General features: G+C 43.5%; 1 protein-coding gene across 5 annotated transcripts in view; it reads left to right on the top strand.

Annotated features, from left to right (window-relative positions):
• Positions 1–26,534, top strand: part of xrcc4 (X-ray repair complementing defective repair in Chinese hamster cells 4) — a 419,861-nt gene that overhangs the window by 183,209 nt on the left and 210,118 nt on the right. For all 5 annotated transcript variants that reach the window (XM_063068529.1, XM_063068528.1, XM_063068532.1 and 2 more), the window contains one exon: positions 49–167. In XM_063068529.1, the coding sequence (XP_062924599.1) occupies positions 49–167 (119 nt within the window). The remainder of the gene's footprint in view (positions 1–48; positions 168–26,534) is intronic.

The following is a 26,534-nucleotide window of genomic DNA, read 5'->3' as shown; positions in this document are numbered from 1 at the left end:
AATGATTCAGATTATCTATAAAGTATTGCTGTGAATTTCTTTTTTCAGGAGTGCAGCTGCCACCAGTCAGGAAACTTTATTAACTGAGGAATGCAACACTGATGAAGAACATGGTAGCCATTCCTCCACAAGTAGAAGCTTGGCTCAAACTTCCAAGTCAGTTACTGGTAAGGGAATGTGCTTTAAACTTAACATTGACATTGAAGCTTATTGCAAATAGTATTGATTCAATTGTATTTATTTTCATTGATTTCTATTGTATTTCTTAATTCTACTGTGACTACCTGCAAGAAAATGAATTCGGTGTAGCATATGATTACATATAAATACATGGATAATCAATGTACTTCGCTCTTTGAGCTTTGAATTTGGGCAGACTACAGTTAACCAAATTGGATTTTCTTCAATAATTTCTTTGCAAACATAATCTACTTTATCACATCAAAATTCATCATTTTCAATGGACATGAAAAATAAAAATTGGTTTTTAACTAACTGAAAAAGAAACCAACAAGATAACCGAATGGGAAATAATTTTATAAATAACTGTGTGCTGGATTGCTTAATTTGGGTAAAGATACTGTTGTGTGTTTGTTGTGCTGTTTTCTACGGGCCAGTCTGATTGGACAGAACAGTCATTTTCTTTTGGTGCATCCTAACATTTGCCTTTTCCTAACTGTTATCGCAGTGGAGAAAATAATACCTTGTATAAAAAAACATTTTTATGGGCTGTGTGTAAGGAAAGCTGCTTAAACAAGAAGATAGCCTGTAGGGGCAAGTTTTTTTTATACAGAGAGTGATAGGTGCCTATAGTTCCACCACAGGGGTAGTGTGGAATCAGGCAGTTTGGTAGAGTTTAAGAGGCTTTTAGACAGACACATAAATATGAAGGGATATAGATGATACCCATAAGAAGGACATTTAGCATAAACTGACATCAAGATTGGCACACCACTGTGAGCTGAATAGCCTGCCCAGTGCTGTACCATTCTACGTTTAGATTAGGTTCGATTAGCTTTATTTATCACATGTACATCAAAACATACAGTGAAATACGTCATTTTGCGTTAACAACCAACACAGTCCAAAGATGTACTGAGGGCTGGCTGCAAGTGTCGCCATGCTTCCGGTGCCAACATAGCATGTCCACAACTTAATAACCCAAACCCGTACATCATCGGAGCAAACTGAAACAGCTGAAGGAAACCCACGTGGTCATGGGGAGAACGTACAAGTTCTTTACAGACAGCGGCAGGAACTAAACTCTGATTGCTAACACGGTAAGATGTTACATTAACCACTATGCTACCAGAACATGTGTTCAATGGGCTCGCTGAGTTACTGGGGTCCACATGGTCCAACTCCTGCACCATGTGGTACACACATGTGTTACAGAGAGTCATACAGTCATACAGCACATGGCCCTGTTTGGCCCGCCTGCTCCATGCCAACTATGGTGCATAGTGAGCTAGGCCCATCTGACCACGTTTGGCCCACAGCCCTCTTAACCTCTCCTATCCATGCACCTATCTGGATGGCTTTTAATTGGTGCTACTGTCCCTGCCTCAACACTACCTCTGGAAGTATGCACAAAGTGCTGGAGGAACTCAGCGGGCCAGGCAGCATCTATGGAAAGAGTACAGACGACGTTTCGGGACGAGACCCTTCAGCAGGACTGGAGAAAAAAACAGCACATTCCAAATACACATCACCCTTTATGTGAAGAGGCTAACACTGATGTCTATTTGAAATCCCTCGCCTCTGATCTTAAGCCTATGCCTTGTTGTTTTTTGCATCCCCGTCTTGGAAAAAGACTCCGTGCTTCCACGCTTTTAATTACTTCCATGATTTTATTTATTTATTTATTTATTTATTGAGATGTAGCTCCAGATAGGCCCTTCCGGAACTTCAAGTTTTGCCACCCATTAATACCTGATTTAATCCTAGCCTAATCACAGGACAATTACACTATCATGTCACCCTATCTCATCCTCTCAATATGCTACATTTCAAGGAATAAAAACCTTGTCTACACAACCTCTCCTTGTAAGCAGATGCTCAGATCCACGCAACATACTGGTAAATCTTTACTGCATTCTTTCTTGTTTAACATCGTCTTTCCTATGCCAGAGCTGATATAGTACTCTAAGTGTGGCCTCAGCCACATCCTGTATAAGTAAAACACTTGCCCCATTATTGAAATGTTCCCACAACCGATAATCTCTGGTTAATCTTTTCTTGATCCTGTTATAGTTACTATTCTATAGATTTGCTGAGTATGCGCACAAGAAAATGAACCTCAGGGTTATATATGATGACATACTGTATATTTACTTTGATAATAGTCTTTACTTTGAACTTTAACTTCCCGACCCCTATACTCATTGTCCTGACTAGTCAAGGCCAGCATGCCGGATGCATTTTTCACTACCCCATCTACCAGTGAACTATGCATGTGCACTCATAGGTCCCTTTGTCCTTTGTTCCATAACATTCCCTAGGGCCCAACCATTCACTGTACAAGTCCTGCCCTGGGATACATCCACACTACGCCGGATAATTTTGAAAACAAAGCTTTTTCTCTTCGTTTTGACCTTCTGTCCACACTGAAACGGCGTTTTCATCCCCCGAAAACGGAGATTTTCAGAAACGATCTCCAGAGTGAATAAATCTGAAAACGCCTAATATCCATTGTAGTGTGTACGGAGTAACCGGAGAGATTTAAAAACGCTGTCATGACAACACCACAACAACAATGCTTTTTCTGCCTCTGCTTGGTACTGCGCAAGCACTGCCGTATCGCTGTTATAATGCACAGTCGGTGTGAACGGCGTGAGAGTTAAATTGTAAAGTGAGCTTTTTTGACTATTTAAAAACGCTGTCATGACGTGCCGGAACAGATAGCCGCAGCGCGGCATTTCGTTGTTTTCTTGAACGCAACCACCTAACAATTTCAGAACAGACGACAACGAGACTGAAGCCAGAAGAGATAGAAATGTACTCACCAAATACTTTGACCTATAGCTTACTGAATAAATAAGTATACTCACTTTGCCCCGTTTTCTGTCCTTGCTTGTATGAAGGTGGTTTACCTATTTATGCAAGTACTTCTCTGACAATAGATGTGCAACAGCCTAATGTAACATTGTATAGAAATACAAGATAACTCTGATGCAGACATGTTTTATACATTTAACAAGGTGCTTTATTAATGCAACAGAGTTGGTCAGTTTTTCAATGTTCGTCGTCAGCCGTGTCATACTGTCCGTGAACTCCTGGTCGGTTGCCTCCATACGCTCCAATATTTGTTTTTTTTAGTTTTAAGTCCTCCTGCGCGAGAGCCAAGAGCAATTCCTTTGAAGTTTTTTCTACTCTGTAACTGGACAAACGCGCACTAAGTATACTGATTCCTCTTTGCTTGTTTTCTGTGTGTCCTGCGCATGCCCAGTAGGAGGAGATTCATCCAAATATCCGCCTAATGTGGACGGAGATATTTTGAAAAACGCTTAGTGTGGACGCCTGTCGTTTTTACTCGAAACCGGCGTTTTCAAAATTATCCGGCGTAGTGTAGACGTAGCCCTAGTTTGATCTTCAAAAATGCAACATCTCTTATTTATCTGGATTGAAAGCCATTTGCAATTCTTCAGACATTTCAGAAAAAGACCTATTCACGCCTGTTCTCTGTTTCCTATTAGCTAGTGAGTCTTCCATGCTAACTCCAGCATCATGAACTTTTAAATTTTTGACAATATGTGTATCATGTGCCTTATGCATCAATTTGAATGATATTACCAAGCTGTATGACCATGGAGAGATGGAGAGTGGGAGATTGTACAGAGCTGAATTGGTTCCTGTTCATGTCTGTTTTTAGCATGCAGGTTGAATAGTAAAAGGGAATGAGAGTAATTGAAAGGGACGACTTTGGACCTTGCTAGATGACCTTAATTTCCAGGATCAATGATGAACTTTATTCGCCATGTACATTTATATGTATTTAGGAATATTTATATAGGCGTCTGTTAGTCTCATGAGACCATGGATTTGCGCCTTGGAAGGTTTCCAGGGTGCAGGCCTGGGCAAGTTTGTATGGAAGACCAGCAGTTGCCCATGCTGCAAGTCGCCCCTCTCCACGGCACCGATGTTGTCCAAGGGAAGGGCATTAGGACCCATCAGCTTGGTACCGGTGTCATTGCAGAGCAATGTGTGGTTAGGTGCCTTGCTCAAGGACACAACACGCTGCCTCAGCCAAGGCTCGAACTAGCAACCTTCAGATCACTAGATCTGAAGGCCTTAACCACTTGGCCACGCGCCAGCATTTAGGAATATACTGAGGTGTATTGGTCAGGGTGTGACATGTAACAGCATTCAATAATTATAAGAATAGAATTATATTAAAAAAAGAAATAAAGTACGGATACGGAATAAAATGTGCATAAATACGGTACATAAATACAAACGTGTATTTGCAGTGTAAACAGCATTATAAAAAGTGGTTTAAAGTGTTTACGGTGCAGTGACTGGTAGTAAGTAGATAGAGACCATAAGATATAGGAGCAGAATTAGGTCATTTGGCCCATCAAAGCTGCTCCATCATTTCGTCGTGAGCAATCAATTTTCCCTCAGCCCCAATCTCCTGCCTTCTCCCTGTATCCCTGTATGCCCTGATCAAGACCATAGAGGAGGTGGGGGATGCTTGAACTAGAGTGCTTAGACCTTTTTAAACAAGGTTTGGCTAAATTAACCATTGCTAATGAAATAGTAACACATGGTCTGTGGTTCCCATTAATTACTTACAGGGTACAGTATCCCAGAGAAAGCAATATTTTAACAAAGAAAATGCATATATGTACCGTGAAATGTTCTAACAGGCTTCTAAAGTTGATGTGTGATGTGGATCTGAAATCAGTGACTACATAATTACAGTTTGAGAATAATTTGATAAAGAGCTTTTTGTTAAATTAGATGCAGTGCTATTAATCATATAATTCTTTCACGTTCTGTGTTTGAAAGGGGAAGTCCTGCCATCAGTTTCATATTTAGAAAGAAAGGACTGATTTCCTGTCTGCTGGGCATTCAGATTCTCTAAAGGCTTTCTGGATGTTAAGTGTCTTCAATTACCATCCAGTAACAGCAGCTTTTCTTTCTGTTTGTATCAAATTAAAGCACCTAATCTGCATTTAGTTTTGATAAACTGTGTTTAGCACCTTAAGGAGCAAAAAATAACCCTACTGACTTTCATAAATTGGCCAGGTATTGATAGTGTTAAAAATACTGAGTAGCATGAGCTATTCGGCTGCTGTTATCCTTTAAATACCAGTGTTCAAAGGGAATTCTATCCAAAATGGTTTTGGAATTCATGGAGACACGCAAATATAAACCTTAATACACAGAAGCAGAATTAGGCCATTCAGCCCATCAAGTCTGCTTTCCATCGTGTCTGATTTATTATCCCATTCAAACCCATACTCCTGCCTTCTCTCTGTAATATTTGACTCCCTGACTACTTAAAACCTATCAGCTTGCTCTTTAGATACACCCAATGACTTGGCCTCCACAGCCATCTGTGGCAATGAATTCTACAGACTCGCCACACTCTGGCTAAAGAATTTTCTCCTCATTTCTGTTCTAAATGGATGTCCATCTATTCTGAGGCAGTGCCCTCTGGTCCTAGACTCACTCACTATAAGAAAAATCCTTTTCACATTCACTCTATTTGGGACTTTCATTGTTTGATAGGTTTCAATGAGATCCACCCCCATCCTTCTAAATTCCAGTGAGTATGGGCCCAGAGCCTCAATTACTGCTCGTATAATAACCCTTTCATTCCCAGAATCATTCTTGTGAACCTCCACTGAACCCTTTCCAATGTCAGCACATCCTTTCTTAAATAAGGGGCCCAAAACTGCTTACAATACTCCAAGTGAGGCCTCACTTGTGCCTTATACAGCCTCAGCATAACGAACTTGCTTTTATATCCTAGTCTTCTTGAAATAAGTGCTAATGTTGTATTAGCCTTCCTCACCACCGATTCAACTTGCAAATTAACCTGTAGGGAATTCTGTACCAGAACTTCCAAACCCCTATGCACCTCAGATTTCTGCATTTTCTCTCTGTTTAGAAAATAGTCTTTGCTTTTATTTGTTCTATCACATGCATGACTATACACCTGCCGACATTGTATTCCATCTGCTTCCTCTTTGCCCATTTTCCTAATCTAAATCCTCTACAGCTCCTCTGCTTCCTCAACACTACCTGCCCCTCCACCTATCTTCATATCATCTGCAAAACTGGCCACAAAGCCATCAATTCCGTCATCCAAATCACTGACATATGACATAAAAAGAAGTGGTCCCAACATCAACCCCTGGGGAACACCACTAGTTACTGGCAGCTAATATGAAAACGTTCCCTTTATTCCCACTCTTTGCCTCCAGCCAATCTGCTTCCGCTTTATCCTTGCTGGTACCTTTCCTGTAATAGTCTGGGATCTTATCTTGTCAAGCAGCCTCATGTGCGGGATCTTGTCAAAGACCATCTGACAATTGCCACTGATTTATTATTTGTTCAAAGATTTTCCCTTAAGGAAACCATCTGACTTTGGCTTATTTTGTAATGTACCTCCATTAGTCCTGCGAGACCATGGATCTGCGCCTGGAAAGTCTTCACTCTCCAGGGCGCAGGCCTGGGCAAGGTTGTATGGAAGACCAGCAGTTGCCCATGCTGCAAGTCTCCCCTCTCCACGACATCAATGTTGTCCAAGGGAAGGGCATTAGGATCCATACAGCTTGGCACCAGTGTCGTCGCAGAGCAATGTGTGATTAAGTGCCTTGCTCAAGGACAGAACACGTTCCCTTGGCTGGGGCTCGAACTCACGACCTTCAGGTAGCTAGTCCAATGCCTTAACCACTTGGCCACGTGCCCACACACACATGTATCCAAGTATCCTGTAACTACATTCTTAACAATTGACTCCAACATCTTCCCAACTGTGGAAATCAGTTAACTGTCATATGATTTCCTTTCTTTTGCCTCCTTCACATTTTGAAGAGTGGGATGACATGTGCAATTTTTCATTCTTCTGGAACCATGCCAGAATCAATTGATTCTTGAAAGCTCATTACTAATGCTGCTACAATCTCTTCAGCTACCTCTTTTAGAATGCTGGGATGTAATCCATCATGTCTAGGTGACTTACCTACCTTCAGACCTTTCAATTTTCCAAGCACCTTCTCCCTAGTAATCGCAACTGCACTCACTTCTGTCCCTTGACACTCTCAAACATCCAACATACTAATGGTGTCTTTCACAGTGAAGACTGATGCAAAATACTTATCAGTTCACCCGCCATTTCTTTGTCTCCCATTACTACCTCTGCATTGCATCATCCAGCTGTCCAATATCTACTCTCTCCTCTCTTTTACTCTTTCTTTTGTTTCTCTCTGTGCCTTGTGGCACACCGGGCGGCAACCTTTGACATTTACTTAGCATTTTGCATGTTTCTTACGAAGCTGAGTTACTAGCCTGACGATGAACCCAGCCCGGGTGGAAAGCATACAAGGAGCTGGCGGGATTTGAACACAGGGCCACTCGCCTTGAAGTCCACTGTGGATGCCGCTTCACCACAAGTCGGCTTATATCTGGAAAAACATTTCCCATATTTGGCCCATATCTTCCCAGACAAGGTATCATTCCAAATGTCTCGTTAATGTTGTTATTGTTCCTACCTCAAACACTTCATTTGGCACCTCATTCTATATGTGGACAAAAAAGCTGCACTGATGGTTCTATTAAATTTCTCCCCTCTTAGCTTAACTAGAGGCTGGAGCCTCCAGTTTTTGATTCCCCAGCGCTGGAGTCATCTTTGCCAGAAGCTGTTTGACTTCCCTAAATGAAGCAAAGAATTATTTACTTAGTTTTTCAATGCAGAGAAAATCATGAGAAAATAATTGCCTGTTTAGCATCACAGACTGTCAATGAACCTACTGATTGCTTTACCTAAAAAACTTTAAATCAGATGAGAACAATATATAAAAAAAATAAAAAATAATAGTCAAACCATAAAGAAAATATCCATTAACTCACAGCAGATTTTAAACATGTTGATTGAAGTATGGAGATGTGTTGGTCTTTTCTCCTGCATTTATTTGAGTTCAATATAATCAAAAGTTTGAGACAAGGTATTAAGCAGTTGCATGGATTCTGTTTGTACTTCCAACTGCCTCAGTGAAACAGCCAGCATAATCAAAGACCCAGCCAGACGTTCTCTCTTCTCCTGTCTCCCATCGGATAGAAAATACAAAAACCTGAAAACACGTACCACCAGGCTGTAGGGCAGTTCCTACCCTGCTGTTATTGAATGGTTTCCCAGTATAATAAGATGGACTCTTGATGTCATAATCTACCTTGTCCATGGCCTCATCTTGGCACAAGATACCTTGTCTTGCCATACTTTGTCTCAAATTTTTGATTATATTGAACTCAACTAAATTCAGGAGAAAAGAGTAACACACCTCCATACTTCAATCAGGGTGAAGGAGCAACATCTTACATTACACCTGGGTACCCTGAATATCGATTTCTCTTTCCGGTAAAAATAGTTCACTCCCTCTCCCTTCTTCTATTTCCCACTCTGACCTCTTACCTCTTCACACCTGCCTACCACCTCCCCCAGGTCCCCTCCTTCTTCTCTTTGTCCTCTGGTCCACTCTCCTATCTTATCAGATTCCTTCCTCTCCAGTCCTCGTATCTTTCCCACCCACCTGGCTTCACCTATCACCTTCTAGCTATCCTCCATCCCCTCTCCCCACCTTTTTATTCTGGCAACTTCCCCTTCCTTTCCAGTCCTGAACCAGGGTCACGGCCCAAAATGTCGGCTGTTTATTCATTTCCAGAGATGCTGCCTGACCTGCTGAGTTCCTCCAGAATTATAAACTTGCACTCCATTGTCTGTGTGCACTGCACTTTCTCTGTACTGTAACACATTATTCTGCATTCTGTTATTGTCTTACATTGTACCTCAATGCACTAATGTAATAAAATGATCAATAGGAATGTCATACTAAACAAAGTCTTTCACTGTACATGTGACAATAATAAACCAATTTACCAGTTTCAATAGAGCCACACTGCTGGACATATGGAACGACTGAACAGCATTGTTTAAAGATTCATACTCATCAGGATCAAGGAATCTGGAACTCCAATCTTAGAACTGGATTTTCCGTCATTACTTAGTTGAAATTCAAATGGACAGGCTGTAGGATAATTGGAAAAGATGGCCTGTGGTACCTGTGGTCCTGACGAAGGGTCTCGGCCTGAAACGTCGACTGCGCCTCTTCCTATAGATGCTGCCTGGCCTGCTGCGTTCACCAGCAACTTTGATGTGTGTTGCCTGTGGTACCTCCCCACTTTGCCACTGCCAAAATTAGTTTATTTGCCGTTCTTTCACATTGCATGCTAGGAGCTAGAGGGGAAAGAGCTGGATTGCAGTGCGATTTCTGTCCTCCTCACCATTCACACCAGTAGGAGTGGGGGTGCATTATATTTTGTGGTAACAACAGATCATCTGTTGAATTCCCTTAGGGAAGAAGCAGCGGCATTGGGCTCCCCCACTTCCTTCAAAATGACAACTTCCATTTAGCTGTGAAAATCTTTAATGTGGTTTGAAAAAAAAATCAGGGATTATCTCAGTCTTTGCTCCCACTGAGTAAATTTTCTGCAGAAATCTGAACTGAATAAATAGTCATGTCAAACCCCAGCCCAGCCCTAGAAATGAAAACGTTCTGAAGTTAAGACCATAAGACATAGGAGTAGAATTAAATCATTCGGACCATTGATTCTGCTCCACCATTCCTTCACAACTGATTTATTTTGCCCCTTAATACGATTCACCTGCCTTTTCTCCATAACCTTTGACACAGTTAGTAAATATCAACCTCTGTTTTAAATATACTTGGATACAATTCACCTGTGACAATGAATTCCACAGACTCACCATCCTTTTGCACAGGAATCCCTCCTCATCACTGTTCTAGAGGGACATTCTTCTATTCTGAGGCCATGCCCGTTGATCTTTGACTCTCCCAGTATTGGAAACATCTTCCCTAAGACTGCGCTGTCTAGGCCTTTCAATATTCAATTAGGTTTTAATTAGATAACAGTCACAGATCCATCAAATGTCCATAAGGACCCCTGCAAGTTTGTGAACAGCATTTTCACAAAGCAGAAGAATGGAACTCCTAAGGTGTCAAAGGAAGAGTGGAAGATAATCTGAAGCTGAGATACTCAAGACAGCTGGAGCTGAACACATCTCAATACCTTCAGATATGCCACCCATCCACCCTTCACATCAGCAATTTGACATCAGTTCCCCCCAGATATAGTGAGATAATAAAAGTAGTAAAGCAGGCGAGGGCTGCTTCAGTGCCAGGGCCAAATGGAGTTCCATACAAACTACAAAAATGCACCAAGAGTCCTGAACTTCTTATGGAAACAGATGAAGGTGGCCCAGAAGAATAAACTGATTCCTGAAGCATGGCAGCGGGCAGGAGGAATTCTACTTCAACTGCTCTTTGCTTCAGTCTAAGATCCCCTCATGTTTTAAGAAGGCAACGATAATCCCAGTGCCGAAGAAGAGCAAGGTGGCATGCCTGAATGACTATCGACCTGTGGCTCTGACATCAATTGCTATGAAGTGCTTCGAGAGATTGGTTATGGCACACATCAACCACAGCCTACCAGTCAACCTCGACACTTTGCAATTCGCATACCGGAGCAACAGGTCAACGGCAGATGCCATCTCTCTGGCCCTACATTCCTCCTTAGAACACCTGGAGAATAAAGACGCATACATAAGCCTCCTTTTCATTGACTACAGCTCTGCCTTTAATACTATCATTCCAAATAAACTTATTCCTAAGTTCCGGAACCTGGGCCTTAGCACTCAGATCTGCAGCCGGATCTTCAACTTCTTCACAGACAGGACCCAGGCTGTAAAAAATAGGGGACAAGCTCTCCTCTACAATCACGCTGAGCACCGGTGCCCCACAAGGCTGTGTGCTCAGCCCCCTGCTGTACTCACTGTACACGCCTGATTGTGTAGCCAAGTTTCCATCAAACTCAATATATAAGTTTGCTGATGACACAATAATTGTAGGCCGTATCTCGGCTAATGATGAGTTTGAGTACAGAGAGGAAATTAAGAACCTGGTGGCATGGTGCGAAGACAATAACCTATCCCTAGACGAAGGAATTGGTCGTTGACTTCAGAAGGAGTAGCGGACCGCACAACCCAATTTACATCGGTGGTGTGCAAGTAGAACAGGTCAAAAGCTTTAAGTTCCTCGGGGTCAATATCACAAATGACCTGACTTGGTCCAACTACGCAGAGTTCACTGCCAAAAAGGCCCACCAGTGCCTTTACTTCCTGAGAAAACTAAAAAAATTTGGCCTGTCCCCTAAAACCCTCACTAATTTTTATAGATGCACTGTAGAAAGCATTCTTCTGGGGTGCATCACAACCTGGTACGGAAGTTGCCCTGTCCAAGACTGAAAGAAGCTGCAGAAGATCGTGAACACGGCGCAGCACATCGCACAAACCAATCTTCCATCCTCAGACTCACTTTACACCGCACGCTGTCGGAGCAGTGCTGCCAGGATAATCAAGGACACGACCCACCCAGCCAACACACTTTTCGTCCCTCTTCCCTCCGGGAGAAGGCTCAGGAGCTTGACAACTCATACGGCCAGATTTGGGAACAGCTTCTTTCCAACTGTGATAAGACTGCTGAATGGATCCTGACCCGGATCTGGCTGTACCCTCCAAATATCCGGACCTGCCTCTCGGTTTTTTTGCACTACCTTACTTTCCATTTTTCTATTTTCTATTTATGATTTATAATTTAAATTTTTAATATTTACTAATTTTTACTATTTTTAATATTTAATATTGGTAATCCAGGGAGCGGGAAGCGCAGAATCAAATATCGCTGTGATGATTGTACGTTCTAGTATCAATTGTTTGGCGACAATAAAGTATAAAGCATAATTCCTAAAGAAAAAGAGTCCTCAGAAACCGGACAGTTTCAGCAAATAAATCCATTAAACATTGAAGGGAAAATGCTTTTCAGTGTCATAGCACAAAGATTGTCTACTTATTTTGAAAAAAACAATTTCATCGACACTCATGTGCAGAAGGCAGGGATGCTGGGTTTCCCTGGCTGCTTGGAACACACAAGTGTAATTTGGCATCAGTTACAAAGTGCTAAAAGGGAAAGAAGAGACCTCCATGTCTTGTTCTTGGCCCTAGCCAATGCCTTTGGGTTGGTCTCGCATAACCTCCTGTGGTCTTCATTTAAATTCTTCCGTGTACCAGAATGTGTTACAACCTTGGCCAAGCCTACTTTCAAGATCTCCAGTTCTCGTTGATAACCGCAGAATACAATATAGCCTGGCAGCCTGTGGAGGTAGGCGTAATGGCAGGTTGCACCATCTCTCCGCTGGCCTTTACCATGGCAATGGAAGTAATCATTAGAACTTCTAAATGGGTAGTAGGAGGACGGCGACTGAAGTCAGGACTACGACCACCACCAATCCGGGCATTTATGGATGATTTAACAACTACCGTCTCATGTATCAAACGGTTGCTTGAGAAGCTCCATTCAAACATCAAATAGGCCTGAATGACGATTAAAACAAAGAAGTCTAGGAGCATTTCTACAGTCAAAGGAACGTTGGTCAACTGTCAGTTCCATGCGGATTGGAAAATAATTCCTACTGTGTCAGAAATGCCAGTTAAAAGCTTGGGGCGTTGGCACAATGTAAACCTCAGTGATACAAATCAATTGAATCTGTTGAGAGAAGAAATTATCAAAGGGCTTAAAGTGATCAGTAAGGCCTTGCTGCCATGAAACTTCAAGCTCTGGTGCCTTCAGTTTGGATTGCCCCCTCAGGTGTTGTGGCCACTGACTCTGTATGAAGTCCCCATCACTCTTGTTGAAAAGTTGGAGAGGACAGGTAGTTCCTTCATTAAGAAGTGGATAGGCACTCGTGTCACGACGGTGGCTTGTCGACATGGGAGGGTGAGAGGTGTGAGCATACAGTGAGGTGGTGGGGCAGTGGCGGTTGTATTTTAATTTAAAAAAGAAAAAAAAAGAAAAGAGAAGTGGATGGGCCTACCAAGATCACTAAGTAACATCTATTTGTATGGCAAAGGAGCTCTGGAGTTGCTTGTCATGGGACTGACTGAAGAGTTCCAGTGTACCAACGTGAGGCTTGAGATGACTCTCTGAGAATCTCGTGACTGTGTTGTCCAGGATACTGCACCCAGGACCTTCACAGGGAGAAAGTGGTGTCCAGCAAAGTCAGTAAAACAGGCAAAAGCAGCGCTCAGGTTTGCAGACGTGGTGGGCCAGGTGCAAGCTGGAAGAGGGGGCCTTGGCACAGGCTCAAATAGGTCCATTTGGCAAAAGGCAACAAACCAAAGCAACGGTGAGCTATGGTGGTGGAAGAAGTCCTGCAACAGGAGGAGCAGATGAGGTATGCAAGAGCAGTGTCTCAGGCAAAACGGGGACGGTGGAAAAGGTGGGAAAACATTGAAAGAAAATTCAGCCCGGAAGACTTATGGGAAAAGGATTAGCTTCCTTCTAAGAGCTGAACCAGTGGTTCAGTGAAGACCCAGCTTGTCCACTCTGTGGAAGAGCAGCAAACCTCAGGAACAGTCTCTTATCTTGCAAAGAAAGCCTCACTCAAGGAAGATACACATGGAGGCACAACTAGGTCCTCAGATGTTTGGTATCTATTGTGGAGAAGCAAGGGCTGTACAACACTAAGCCCAATATGACTGGAGGAAGCAACATCCACGATGTCTCAGTGACACGGTTGGTGTGAAGCATTTGGGACCCTGCTCGTGACTGGAACATGGCTGTTGACCTTGACAAAAGGCTGATGTTTCCCCAGAGATAGTCACTACCACCCTCAGACTATATTTGGCCTTATGGTCCGTTGCTCTGAAGGCTATACAGGTGTCCCCGCTTTTCGAACGTTCGCTTTACGAGACCTTGCTGTTACGAAAGACCTACATTAGTTACCTGTTTTCGCTAACAGAAGGTGTTTTCACTGTTACAAAAAAAGGCAGCGCGCGGAAAAAGCAGCACGCGCCCCGAGCAGCGGCTCTCCCCCGGATTTGGAACTGCATTCTCGCCGGCATTGCTTAAACACGTGCCTGTGAGCAGCCATTAACAAGATGAGTCCTAAGGTATCGGAAAAGTAAAAAGAACTCGTAAGGGTGTTGCAGTTAGCGTAAAACTAGACATAATTAAGCGTTTCGATCGTGGTGAACAAAGTAAGGACAAAGTGAGTTTGGCTTGTGGAAGCTGACGAAGATGATGTTGAAGAAGTTTTGGCATCCCATGACCAAGAACTGATAGATGAAGAACTGATGCAATTGGAAGAGGAAAGGATAACAAAACTGAATGCAGTAGCGAAAGTGAAGTCGTCCAGGAACTGAACGTGAAGCAACTGCGTGAGATTTTCACTGCAATGATAAAGTACGACTTTAATTTTGAAAGGGTACATCGGTTTAGGGCATATTTGCAGGATGGTTTGAGTGCTTACAAAGAACTGTATGATAGAAAAATGCACGAGGCTAAGCAGTCAAGCAAGCCTTCCACATCAGCCACAGCAGACGACGAACCTCGACCTTCGACATCAAGGCAGGCAGACATAGAAGAAGATGACCTGTCTGCCCTGATCGACGATGAGATGACACCCCCGTGTCCCACCACCCCAATGGTCCCAACCCCCGGGCCGCGGACGGATACCGATTCGCGGTAGCCGGGAGGCATCCAGCACATCTTTAAGGAAAAAGCAGAAATAAACAAGCTAATTAATTAGGCGCAGTCGACGTTTCAGGCCGAGACCCTTCGTCAGGACTAGTCCTGATGAAGGGTCTCGGCCTGAAACGTCGACTGCGCCTCTTCCTATAGATGCTGCTTGGCCTGCTGCGTTCACCAGCAACTTTGATGTATGTTGCTTGAATTTCCAGCATCTGCAGAATTCCTGTTGTTCAAGCTAATTAATTAGGTGCCGCCCGGCACGTAAATGTCGGCCCAGATCAGAGGCGATGCAATCGGCAATCGGCAATTGCCTCTGATCTGGGCCAACATTTACGTACCGGGTGGCACCTAATTAGTTAGCTTGTTTATTTCGGCTTTTTTCTTAAAGATGTGCTGGGTGCGTCCCAACCACCGCTGGACCACTGCATTCTTCGCGGATCGGTAGCAGTTCGCTGCCCGGAGGGTGGGGGCCACTGCACCACCCCAACCTCCGATGACTCAGCCTAACACACCATCATCAGTGTGCTCGACGGTGTCTTCCCGATTCCTGTAAGTGATATTACACTGTACATACATTATTTCTACTTTATATCGGCTGTGTGTTTACGTGTTATTTGGTATGATTTGGCAGCTTCATAGCTTAAAGGTTACTGGAGAGCACTTGCGCCGTGTTTCTGCCAAGAGCACTTGCGTGAGATTTTCGCTACGGAGGGCAGTGCAGGCAATCATTGTAGAGAAGTATTTCTAATTTATATAGGCTGTGTATTTATCATATCATTCCTGCTTTTACTATATGTTACTGTTATTTTAGGTTTTATGTGTTATTTGGCATGATTTGGTATGTTATTTTTGGGTCTGCGAATGCTCACAAATTTTTCCAATATAAATAAATGGTAATTGCTTCTTCGCTTTATGACATTCCGGCATATGAACCATTTCATAGGAACGCTCTACCTTCGGATGGCGGGGGAAACTTGTAGTAATCTCAGACCTGACAGTGCCCTGAGACGATGCAGTCTGTGAGGCGTATGAGTGGAAACATCTAAGGTGCACTGAGTTGGCCACAGATGCTGAGCAGCATGGATGGAAGGTGCAGGTTTTCTCAGTAGAGGTTGGCTGCAGCGGATTTGTGGCTTCTTCCATGGTCAGATTGCTGAAGGGACTGGGAGTCCGAGGCCAGGGCCAGTGGCAAGCTGTAAAAGAACTCTCGGAGGTAGCTGAGCGAAACAGCCACTGGTTATGGATGAAGAGGCGTGACGGCAGCTGGACCCTGAAATGACGCATGGGTGGCCAGATGAGAAGGGGGTGCAGCTGGGACACTGGGTCGCACTGTTGAGCCCTCCGGAGATTTAGTGGGCTTAACTTGACGAAACATCTAAGAAAGGGGGTGCCCACCTTATGACCCGGGCATCTGCCACCCACCAAGCCCCACCTCAGCATCTCTATGTTATGACCCGAGTTAGGATCTGCATATCAAAGGGAGTGAAACATCTCCTCCTATGAGCTCAAACCTCATGCATTAACCATTTCAATCATTCTCATAAACCTCCTCTGAACCCTCTCCAGTGACAGTCCATCCTGAGATATGGGGCCTAAAACTGCTCATAATTCCCCAAATAAGGTCTGGCCAATTCCTTAAAAAGTCTCAACATTACATGCTTGCTTTAAAATTCTGGTTCTCTGGAAATGAATGCTAACATTGATGGGCTTTTAAACATTAATTACTATAACTATATTAATAAACCACAAACTCAATTACAGTTTGTAGAAACGTTAAATTTAGGTCAGCAGCAAAACATTTCACACTCTGACAATAAATTAGTCTAATACTTCATCGAAAGTAACACACAAAATGCTGGAGGAACTCAGCAATCAGGCGGCATCTACGGAGGGAAATACAGTGTTGATGTTTCAGGACAAGACCCTTCATCTAAAGGTTATTTTCATGTGATGGGCTCTGAATACCTGAACTCTTCAGAGGAGTTCAGCAAAAACATTTGCTGTGGAATACCGAAAGGATGAATGAGGAATGTGGGTTTAGGGTTAGGGTGAAGTTTTCAAAAAACTATGGCTTTGGCTACGCATAGTGAATGAGTTAAATGTTGGCATGTAGAGAAGGCAGAGACTGGAGAAGTGCAGATATCTAGGAGGGCTGTACAAAGAAAGACATCCTGTTGTCCTTTACAAGTTTATTCATTAACAGCATAAGGTTATTACAGACAAATTTGGCATTATTTTTCATCCTGAATTGCTCCAGAACTGAGCAGGGAGTTAACAACCAACCCAATTGGTGTTCTGTTATCACCTTTTGACCTGATGGGCGAAGGATGTGTGTGATTTTTTTTTTCACTGTTGGGCATGAGAGCGCCAGATGGACTCTGTTTCATATTGCTGAAATATTAAACTTTTTTCTTTGATAGTTTAAAGTGGATAAGACCGTAAGACCACCAGACACTGGAGCAGAATTAGGCCATTTGGCCCATCAAGTCTCTTCCCCCATTCCGTCGTGGCTGATTTATTAGCTCTCTCAACCTCATCCTCCTGCCTTCTCCCCATAAACATTTTTTCCATAAGCATTGAATATTATTTTATAAGGCTACACCTAAATTGTTAGTGGAAAACAGCCCTATTATCCTGAAGTGCTATGCAGCATATGTTAAAGTTCAGGAGTCTTTGATAAGATGATTTGGATTTGGAGTCCTACTGTATGAAGAAAAGATGTGAAGCAATTTTAGGTGCTGTCATTTAGAACTTGGCTTTTAAATTCTGACATATAAATGTATCTGGCAGTAAATAAAGCTATGAAGCACTTAGTGAGGTGCTCATGGGCAGTGTTTGAAAGTCAAACTGAATCCATTGAATTCAATGAGAAACCGATGTGGCTGCTCACATATTTAATTTTAAAAGTAGTTAATAGGAAGGTTCTGCAAAGGACATAAATGCTCATCCCAGTTTTTCTGAATAATTATGGTCTTGTGGTCTCTGCTTATCTCCTTCCACGTATCGACTGTAGGATTATTAAACATTGTATTAAACAAATATCCTTTCATCCTCCAATTTTTTTTCTTTGATTTCCATTCTTAAAAAAAAGACTCTGTTGCTCTCTTTGATTTTAGTTGTTTCCATATTTTTCAAATAAAACTTCCAACTTGAGCTGCGTGGCTGAAGAACACAAATTCCAGTTCTTTCTCTGATTCCAATGCCAATGCAGGGTACATCTGACATGACACTAACCAAGCAGGATAGCATCACAAGAGATAGCCAGTCTGCAGAAAGGCCAGTGAGAAGATGGACTTAGCTCTGCACCACACTAGCAATATCTATCTAAAGGTTGCTTGCTAGCATGGTATGTGACTTGAGGTCAAATCCAAATTTCTTGGCGAAGGAGGCATACAGGAGTGAAATTTCTACAGTGTTATCATGGAGGACATTCCAACTGGTTGCACCACCATCTGATGTGGTGGGCCATTGAACAGGATAAGAAGAAGCTGTAGAAGGTCACAAACTCAGCCAGCTCCATTATGGGCATTAGCCTCCCCAGCATTAAACAGGTGACATCCATCATTAAAGGCCTTAATCACCAGGACATGCCCTCTTCTCATAGCTGCCATCCAAGAGGAGGTACAGGAACCTGAAGACACACACTCAATATTTTAGGAACAGCTATCAGATTTCCGAATGGACAATGACTAATCCGTGAGCATTAATTCACTTATTTTTCAGCTGTTCAGGGGCCTGTCGAAGTCAAGTTATGAGGTAGAGTATGTGGGAAGGGGTAAGGATGGGGTGGTGGTAGGTTAGGGGATGGTGCATTTTGGTAGGTGGATGTACAATTTCTCTTCTAGAACTGAAATGCTTCTGTTTGAAACAATATTGCTGAAGTGAAAATGGTGGAGAGCTTCAAGTTCCTAGGTGTAAATATGGCCAATAGCTTGTCCTGTCTGACCATATAGGTACCATGATCAAGAAAGCACAGTAGTGCCTCTACTTCCTCAGAAGGCTAAGGGTACGCTGTGACTATGACTCTACAACAGCTTTTGCAACAGATCATGCAGCCTGGACATTCTCTGGGGCAACTGAGTCAGAAGACCTTGAATAATTCTGAGAAAAATGAACTAGTTTTTGAAGAACAGCCAAGTCACAGGATTGCATTGAAAAATCACGGTGTTCTGCCAGTATTTTTGTTATAACTACCACTTAATGACCGTTGATAGTAGGCTATTTTCTGCTTTATTTCTGTTTTATCCTAGAATTCTAAATTTATTTGATTACTTGCATTTTCAGTGCGTGTTTTATTTGCTTATTAATAATTTATTAGTTGTTCATTCTCATAGGATTATGGGGATGTGAGGAGAATTAAAGGGAGATTAGGGTAAATATGTAAACTGGGATGAACACATTTGATTGAAGGGCTTTGTGTCTATGCTGTATGTCATTATAAAATCAGCAGTATTTATCACATATGCATCAAAATACTGAAACATGAGTGAAATGTATCATTTGTGTCAATGACCAACGCAGTCCAAGGGTGCGTGGGGTCAGCCTGAAAGTGTCAGCATGCTGCTGGCGCCAAGGTACCATGCCCTTACTAACCTGTATGTCTTTGAAATGTGGGAAGAAATCCACTTGATCATGGGGAGAGTGTACATATTCTTTACAGACAGTGGCAGGAATTGAACACCGATCGCTGGTGCTCGTCGCTACACTACCAGGTCACCCTTCACACTAACTATACAGTATGTCTCTGTAACTAACTTTTTCATCTACTGACCATGTATGGAGAGAGGAATTTATGATACTGAATGGTATAAAACAAGTATAACCATATTGCAAATTGTCTGTAGAGCTGCTACATTGTCCTCCTGCTTTCTAGCAATCGCTGCAGCTTCACCAGATACCACCAACAAAAATGTACATTTTACTTTTCTGCATGCATGATGCTACGGTAGTGTAATTGTTAGCAGAACACTTTACAGTGACAGCTATAAGACTGGGGTTCAATTCCCACCGCGGCATGTAAGAAGTTTGGCCGTTCTCTCTGCGACCATGTGGGTTTTCTCCGGGTGCTCTGGTTTCCTTCCACATTCCAAAGGTGTATGGATTAGGGATGATAAGTAATGGGCATACTGTGTTGGCACTGGAAGCACGATGACACTGGCAGTCACTCCTCAGCACATTCTCTTGGACTGTTAGTTGTTGACACAAGGTACATATTACAAATTAAACTAATCTTTAATATTTAAATATAATTTGCCTCCTGTTGTGTCATCCAAAGATCTCCATTGAAGGTGATAGGGTCTTGGATCCCCACTAATTGTGAAATGCAGTTCCTGAGGGTAGTGCTGGGAACCCCCAGCAGCATGGATTCCTCTGTCCACAGCACCTTCGTTAAGACATTGGAGCAGACATTGGCCATTTAGCCCATCGAGTCTGCTCCACCGTTCCCATAAGGGCTGATTTATCAACCCTATTCTCTTGCCTTCAACCTGTAATCTTCAATGCCGTTAAGAACCTATCAGCCTCCACTTTAAATATATCTAGTGACTTGGCCTCCATAGCCATCTTTGACAAGGAATTCCACAGATTCACCGCTCTCTGGTCTCAGAAATTCCTGCTCATCTCAGTTCTAAAGGGGCATCCTTTGATTCTGAGACTGTGCCTTCTGTTCCTGGAGACCCATCATAGGAAATATCCTCTCCACATCCACTCTATCAAGGCCTTTCAATATCTGGTAGGTTTTAATGAGATCCCCTTCTCTTCCCGCCCCCCCCCCCCATTCTTCTAAACTCTAGTGTGCACAGGCTCAGAGCCATCAAACACTCCTCATACATTAACCCTTTCATCCTCAGGATCATTCTCATGAACCTCCTTTGAACCCTCTCCAATGTCAGCACATCCTTTCTTAGATAAGGGATCCATCATGGTGCACATGCAGAAATACTGCACTCCCTTCCAATTCAGTGCCTCAACACTCCACTTGCAAGCGCAGTGAACCGACTGCACAACCCAGGCCAACATTAGTTCTTTCAGTCCTCAGTCAAGATTCAAAATTATTGCAGTTTATTCTTTCTTCTTTTCATAAGCCTTTGATCATAATTACAAGCATTTTGTTCAATGGCTTACCTCGTGCTCATTTTCCATGGTATGATTTAAGATCCTTTATGTCATAGAACTGGAAGTGAGCTAGGGATTACTATACAGTAAGGCTTATGTTCAGTAACCCCTCTGGGATTGAACCAGACTGCTTCCTTAAAGGCCATATGCAAATCCTTATTTCAGAGCCATCTGTTCTCAATTCACCATTTGGTCCCGTCCTATCCCACCCCAGACCATATACGTGTGATTCAGTACTGAACATAAAGTACAGCCGAATGAGCTGTGAGTCAAATTGCTCATTTGACTCACAAAGACTGTAACTACAAAGGTGGACAGTGAATCAGTAGCGGGCAAGTCAGAAAGAAATAGAGGAATAGCTGGAAATTTCTGCAAATATTTCCAGCATATATCTACAGATGTATCATTCTAACTGGTTGCATCACTGTCTGGTATGGAGGGGCCCCTGCACAGGATCGGAAAAAGCTGAAGAGGGTTGTATAATCAGCCAGCTCCATCGGCACCAACCCTCCCTGCCATCAAGGGCACCTTCAAAAGGCAGTGCCTCAAGAAAGTGGTGTCCATCATTGAGGACCCTCGTCACCCAGGACGTGCCCTCTTCTCATTGCTACCTTCAGGGAGGAGGTACAGGAGCCTGAAGACACACACACAACATTTTAGAAACAGTTTCTTCCCCTCTGCCATCAGATTTCTGAATGGTCCATGAACACATGAACACTACCTCACTATTTTTGCTCTCTTTTTGCACTATTTATTTAATTTATATATATTGTATATTTCTTAGTGTGATTTGCAATGTATTTTAGATTTTGGACTGTACTGCTGCCATAAAACAACAAACTTAATGATATATCTCAGGAATAATAAACCTGATGCTGATTCTGAATTGTCCAAATAAGTCAGGAATTAATATATTTCATAGGCCTAATTTTCACATATTGACAAAATATAGCGGGTATTTTCCCAAGGGTTGAGATAAGTTTGGAAGATGGAGCAATAGATACAGGTGACTGAAAGCATGATGACAGGCTCAAGGACTAATCTCACAATATATCTCATTTATGCAGCACCATCTGAAGCCACATAATAGTCCAAAGTGTGACAGTCGATGAAGTACTTTTAAAGTAAGCACATAGAATTGTACAGCACAGGAAGAAGACCTTCGGTCCATGATGACTGTGATGACCATTAGGCCAATCTAACTAATCCCGTCTGCCTGTACTGCACTTTTTCTGTACTGTAATACTTTATTCTGCATTCTGTTATTGTTTTCTCTTGTATGATCTCAATGCACTGTTGTAATAAGTTGATCTTTATTAACAGCATGAAAGACAAACTTTTCACTGTACCTTGGTACATCTGACAACAATAAACAATAATATTTTAATAATAATTTCCTGATTATTATTAACCTAGTTGCTGTAAGCATGTTATGGAGTTGTCCCACACACAAAGAGGCTCCTCAGACCACTACGTCCTGATGAAGTGTCTCAGCCAAAAATATCGACTTTTCCTTTCCACAGATGCTGCCTGACCTGCTGTTGTAAAGAATTGATCTGTAGGCACAGTATGCAGGACAAGTTTTTCCACTGTACACTACATGTCACAATAATAAATAATAATCTAATTTTCCAAGTGCCAAAGTACCACTTGGTAAATTAAGTGGTTAGCATAACACTTTGTAGCACCAGCAACCCAGGAGAAGTTCCCACCACTATCTCTAAGGAGTTTGTACGTTTTCCCTGTGAACATGTGGGTTTCCTGGAGGTGCTAAGGTTTTCTCCCAACATTCCAAAGATTTATGAGATAGTAACGGTTAGTGAGTTGTGGGCATACTCTGTTAGCACCAGAAGCATGGCGACGTTTGTGGGCTGCCCCCAGCACATCATTAGACCCTGTTGGTCATTGATGTAAAATGATGTAATTCGCTGTACGTTTCGATGTACATGTGACATAAAATTCACCGTTGTCTTTAACTTGGCCGTGTTCTCTGTTTATTCCACCTATTTGCCATTCCTTGCTGCTAGTTTTCCACTATCACCATAGCCTTTAGCAGTGCAACATTTCTTCTTGTGTCTACATTAAAACAGGAAATGCTTCAAAAGTACCTAATTGACTGTAGTAACTTGAGATATCATGTGGTTTCAAATTCGTGTAGTGCAAATGCAAGCCTTACCTTTTACAGGCGTGGGTATAGGTTCCTTATTCCAGAAAGAATTATTTCACAAGAGGAAAATGATGGAACAAAATATGACTCCCTTATCCTGCAACAGGCAAAATTTCACACTCTATGTAAGGATAGCTACAGAAGACAAGTAGGAGGAGGAACAAGAAATATTTTGGAAGTTAGAGAGAACAAACATCCATGAAGATGCAAACAGTTGTTTCCTATTCTTCCAAATGTTGTGCTCCCAGTCACTTATTCCTTTCACTTCATGTTTGTATGGTCAACCAAAGGGAATGGATTGTATTGTGACTATACCTCCTCCCACCCTGTCACTTGTAAAATGCTATTCCCTTTTCTCAATTCCTCCTTTTCCACTGCATCTGTTCTCAAGATGAGGCTTTTCAATCCAGAACAACTGAGATGTCCTCCTTCTTCAAAGAAAGGGGCTTCCTTTCCTCTACCATCAATGCTGCTCTCACCCACATCTCTTCCATTTTGTGCTTATCTGCTGTCAGTCTGTCCTCCCGCTCCGTTCCCCTTGTCCTCACCTACCACCCCCAATAGCCTCCGAGTCCTGTGCATAATTCTTCATAAATTCCGCCATCTCCAACGGGATCCCATCACCCACATCTTTCCCTCTCCCTCCACTTTCCACTTTCCACAGGGATCCCTCCCTTCATGACTCCCTTGTCCATTTATCCCTCCCCACTGATCCCCTCCTGGCACTTTGCAAATTGAACAAGTGCCACACCTGCCCCTACACCTCCTCCCTCTGTGCCATTCATGGCCCCAAACAGTCCTTCCATGCGACACAACACTTCACCTGCGACTCTTTTGAGCCACCTACTGTATCCAGTGCTCCCAGTGTGGCCTCCAGTGTATCAGTGAGACCGGAAATAGATTGGGAGACCGCGTTGTTGAGCACCTTTGCTCTGTCTGCCAGAAAAAGCAGAATCCCTTGGTGGCCCACCTACTTCAATTCTACTTCCCATTCCCATTGTGACATGTCAGTCCATGGCCTTCTCTATTGCCATTATGAGGCCACACTCAGGTTGAAGGAGCAACACCGTATATTCCATCTGGGTAGCCTCCAACCTAATGGCCTGAATATCTATTTCTCAAACTTCTGGTAATGGCCTCCTCCTCCTCCTCCTCCCCCACCCCCCGGGTCACCATTCCCCATTCCCCAAACCTGCCTGTCCTGGCCGACCTATTGTCTCAGCTTGCTCCTGCCCCACCGAACTCATTTCTGCATACCTCGACACTGTTTTATCACCCCTTGTTCAATCCCTTCCGACCTATGTTCGTGACACTTCTCACGCTCTTAAACTTTTCGATGATTTTAAGTTCCCTTGCCCCCACCGCTTTATTTTCACCATGGATGTCCAGTCCTTATATAGTTCCATCCCCCACCAGGAAGGTCTCAAAGCTCTACGCTTCTTTTTGGATTCCAGACCTAATCAGTTCTCCCCTACCACCACTCTGCTCCGTCTAGCGGAATTAGTCCTTACTCTTAATAATTTCTCCTTTGGCTCCTCCCACTTCCTCCAAACTAAAGGTGTTGCTATGGGCACCCGTATGGGTCCTAGCTATGCCTGCCTTTTTGTTGGGTTTGTGGAACAATCTATGTTCCGTGTCTATTCTGGTATCTGTCCCCCACTTTTCCTTCGCTACATCGACGACTGTATTGGCGCTGCTTCCTGCACGCATGCAGAACTCGTTGACTTTATTAACTTTGCCTCCAACTTTCACCCTGCCCTCAAGTTTACCTGGTCCATTTCCGACACCTCCCTCCCCTTTCTAGATCTTTCTGTCTCTGTCTCTGGAGACAGCTTATCCACTGATGTCTACTATAAGCCTACTGACTCTCACAGCTATCTGGACTATTCCTCTTCTCACTCTGTCTCTTGCAAAAACGCCATCCCCTTCTCGCAATTCCTCCGTCTCCGCCGCACCTGCTCTCAGGATGAGGCTTTTCATTCTAGGACGAGGGAGATGTCTTCCTTTTTTAAAGAAAGGGGCTTCCCTTCCTCCACTATCAACTCTGCTCTTAAATGCATCTCCCCCATTTCACGTACATCTGCTCTCACTCCATCCTCCTGCCACCCCACTTGGAATAGGGTTCCCCTGGTCCTCACCTACCACCCCACCAGCCTCCAGGTCCAACATATTATTCTCCGTAACTTCCGCCACCTCCAACGGGATCCCACCACTAAGCACATCTTTCCCTCCCTGCCTCTCTCTGCATTCCACAGGGATTGCTCCCTACACAACTCCCTTGTCCATTTGTCCCCCCCATCCCTCCCTACTGATCTCCCCCCTGGCACTTATCCGTGTAAGCGGAACAAGTGCTACACATGCTCTTACACTTCCTCCCTTACCACCATTCAGGGCCCCAAACAGTCCTTCCAGGTGAGGCAACACTTCACCTGTGAGTCGACTGGGGTGATATACTGCATCCGGTGCTCCCGATGTGGCCTTTTATATATTGGCGAGACCCAACGCAGACTGGGAGACCGCTTTGCTGAACATCTACGCTCTGTCCGCCAGAGAAAGCAGGATCTCCCAGTGGCCACACATTTTAATTCCATATCCCATTCCCATTCTAATATGTGTATCCACGGCCTCCTCTACTGTAAAGATGAAGCCACACTCAGGTTGGAGGAACAACACCTTATATTCCGTCTGGGTAGCCTCCAACCTGATGGCATGAACATCGACTTCTCAAACTTCCGCTAATGCCCCACCTCCCCCTCGTACCCCATCTGTTACTTATTTTTATGCACACATTCTTTCTCTCACTCTCCTTTTTTTCCCTCTGTCCCTCTGAATATACCTCTTGCCCATCCTCTGGGTCCCCCCCCCCTTGTCTTTCTTCCCAGACCTCCTGTCCCATGATCCTCTCGTATCCCCTTTTGCCTATCACCTGTCCAGCTCTTGGCTCTATCCCTCCCCCTCCTGTCTTCTCCTATCATTTTGGATCTCCCCCTCCCCCTCCAACTTTCAAATCCCTTACTCACTCTTCCATCAGTTAGTCCTGACGAAGGGTCTCGGCCTGAAACGTCAACTGCACCTCTTCCTACAGATGCTGCCTGGCCTGCTGCGTTCACCAGCAACTTTGATGTGTGTTGCTTGAATTTCCAGCATCTGCAGAATTCCTGTTGTTTGCGTTTAAATTCCCCATTCTTGTTTCCCTCTCACACCTTTTCTTCTTACCTACCAATCACTTCCCTCTGGTGCTCCCCCACTTCTCTTTCTTCTATGGTCTTCTGTCCTCTCCTATCAGATTCCCCCTTCTCCAGCCCTTTATCCCTTCCACCAATCATCTTCCCTGCTCTTTTCTTCATCCCATCACCCTCTCCTCATTTCAGCTATCACCTGCCTCCTTGTCTTTTTCCTCCCCTGCCCCTACCTTCTTA

Source organism: Mobula hypostoma, chromosome 16 (genome assembly GCF_963921235.1).
Source record: "Mobula hypostoma chromosome 16, sMobHyp1.1, whole genome shotgun sequence".
Classification (NCBI taxonomy): Eukaryota; Metazoa; Chordata; class Chondrichthyes; order Myliobatiformes; family Myliobatidae; genus Mobula; species Mobula hypostoma.
Note: the sequence above shows the minus strand (reverse complement) of the source record. Positions and strands in the feature narration are given on the sequence as shown.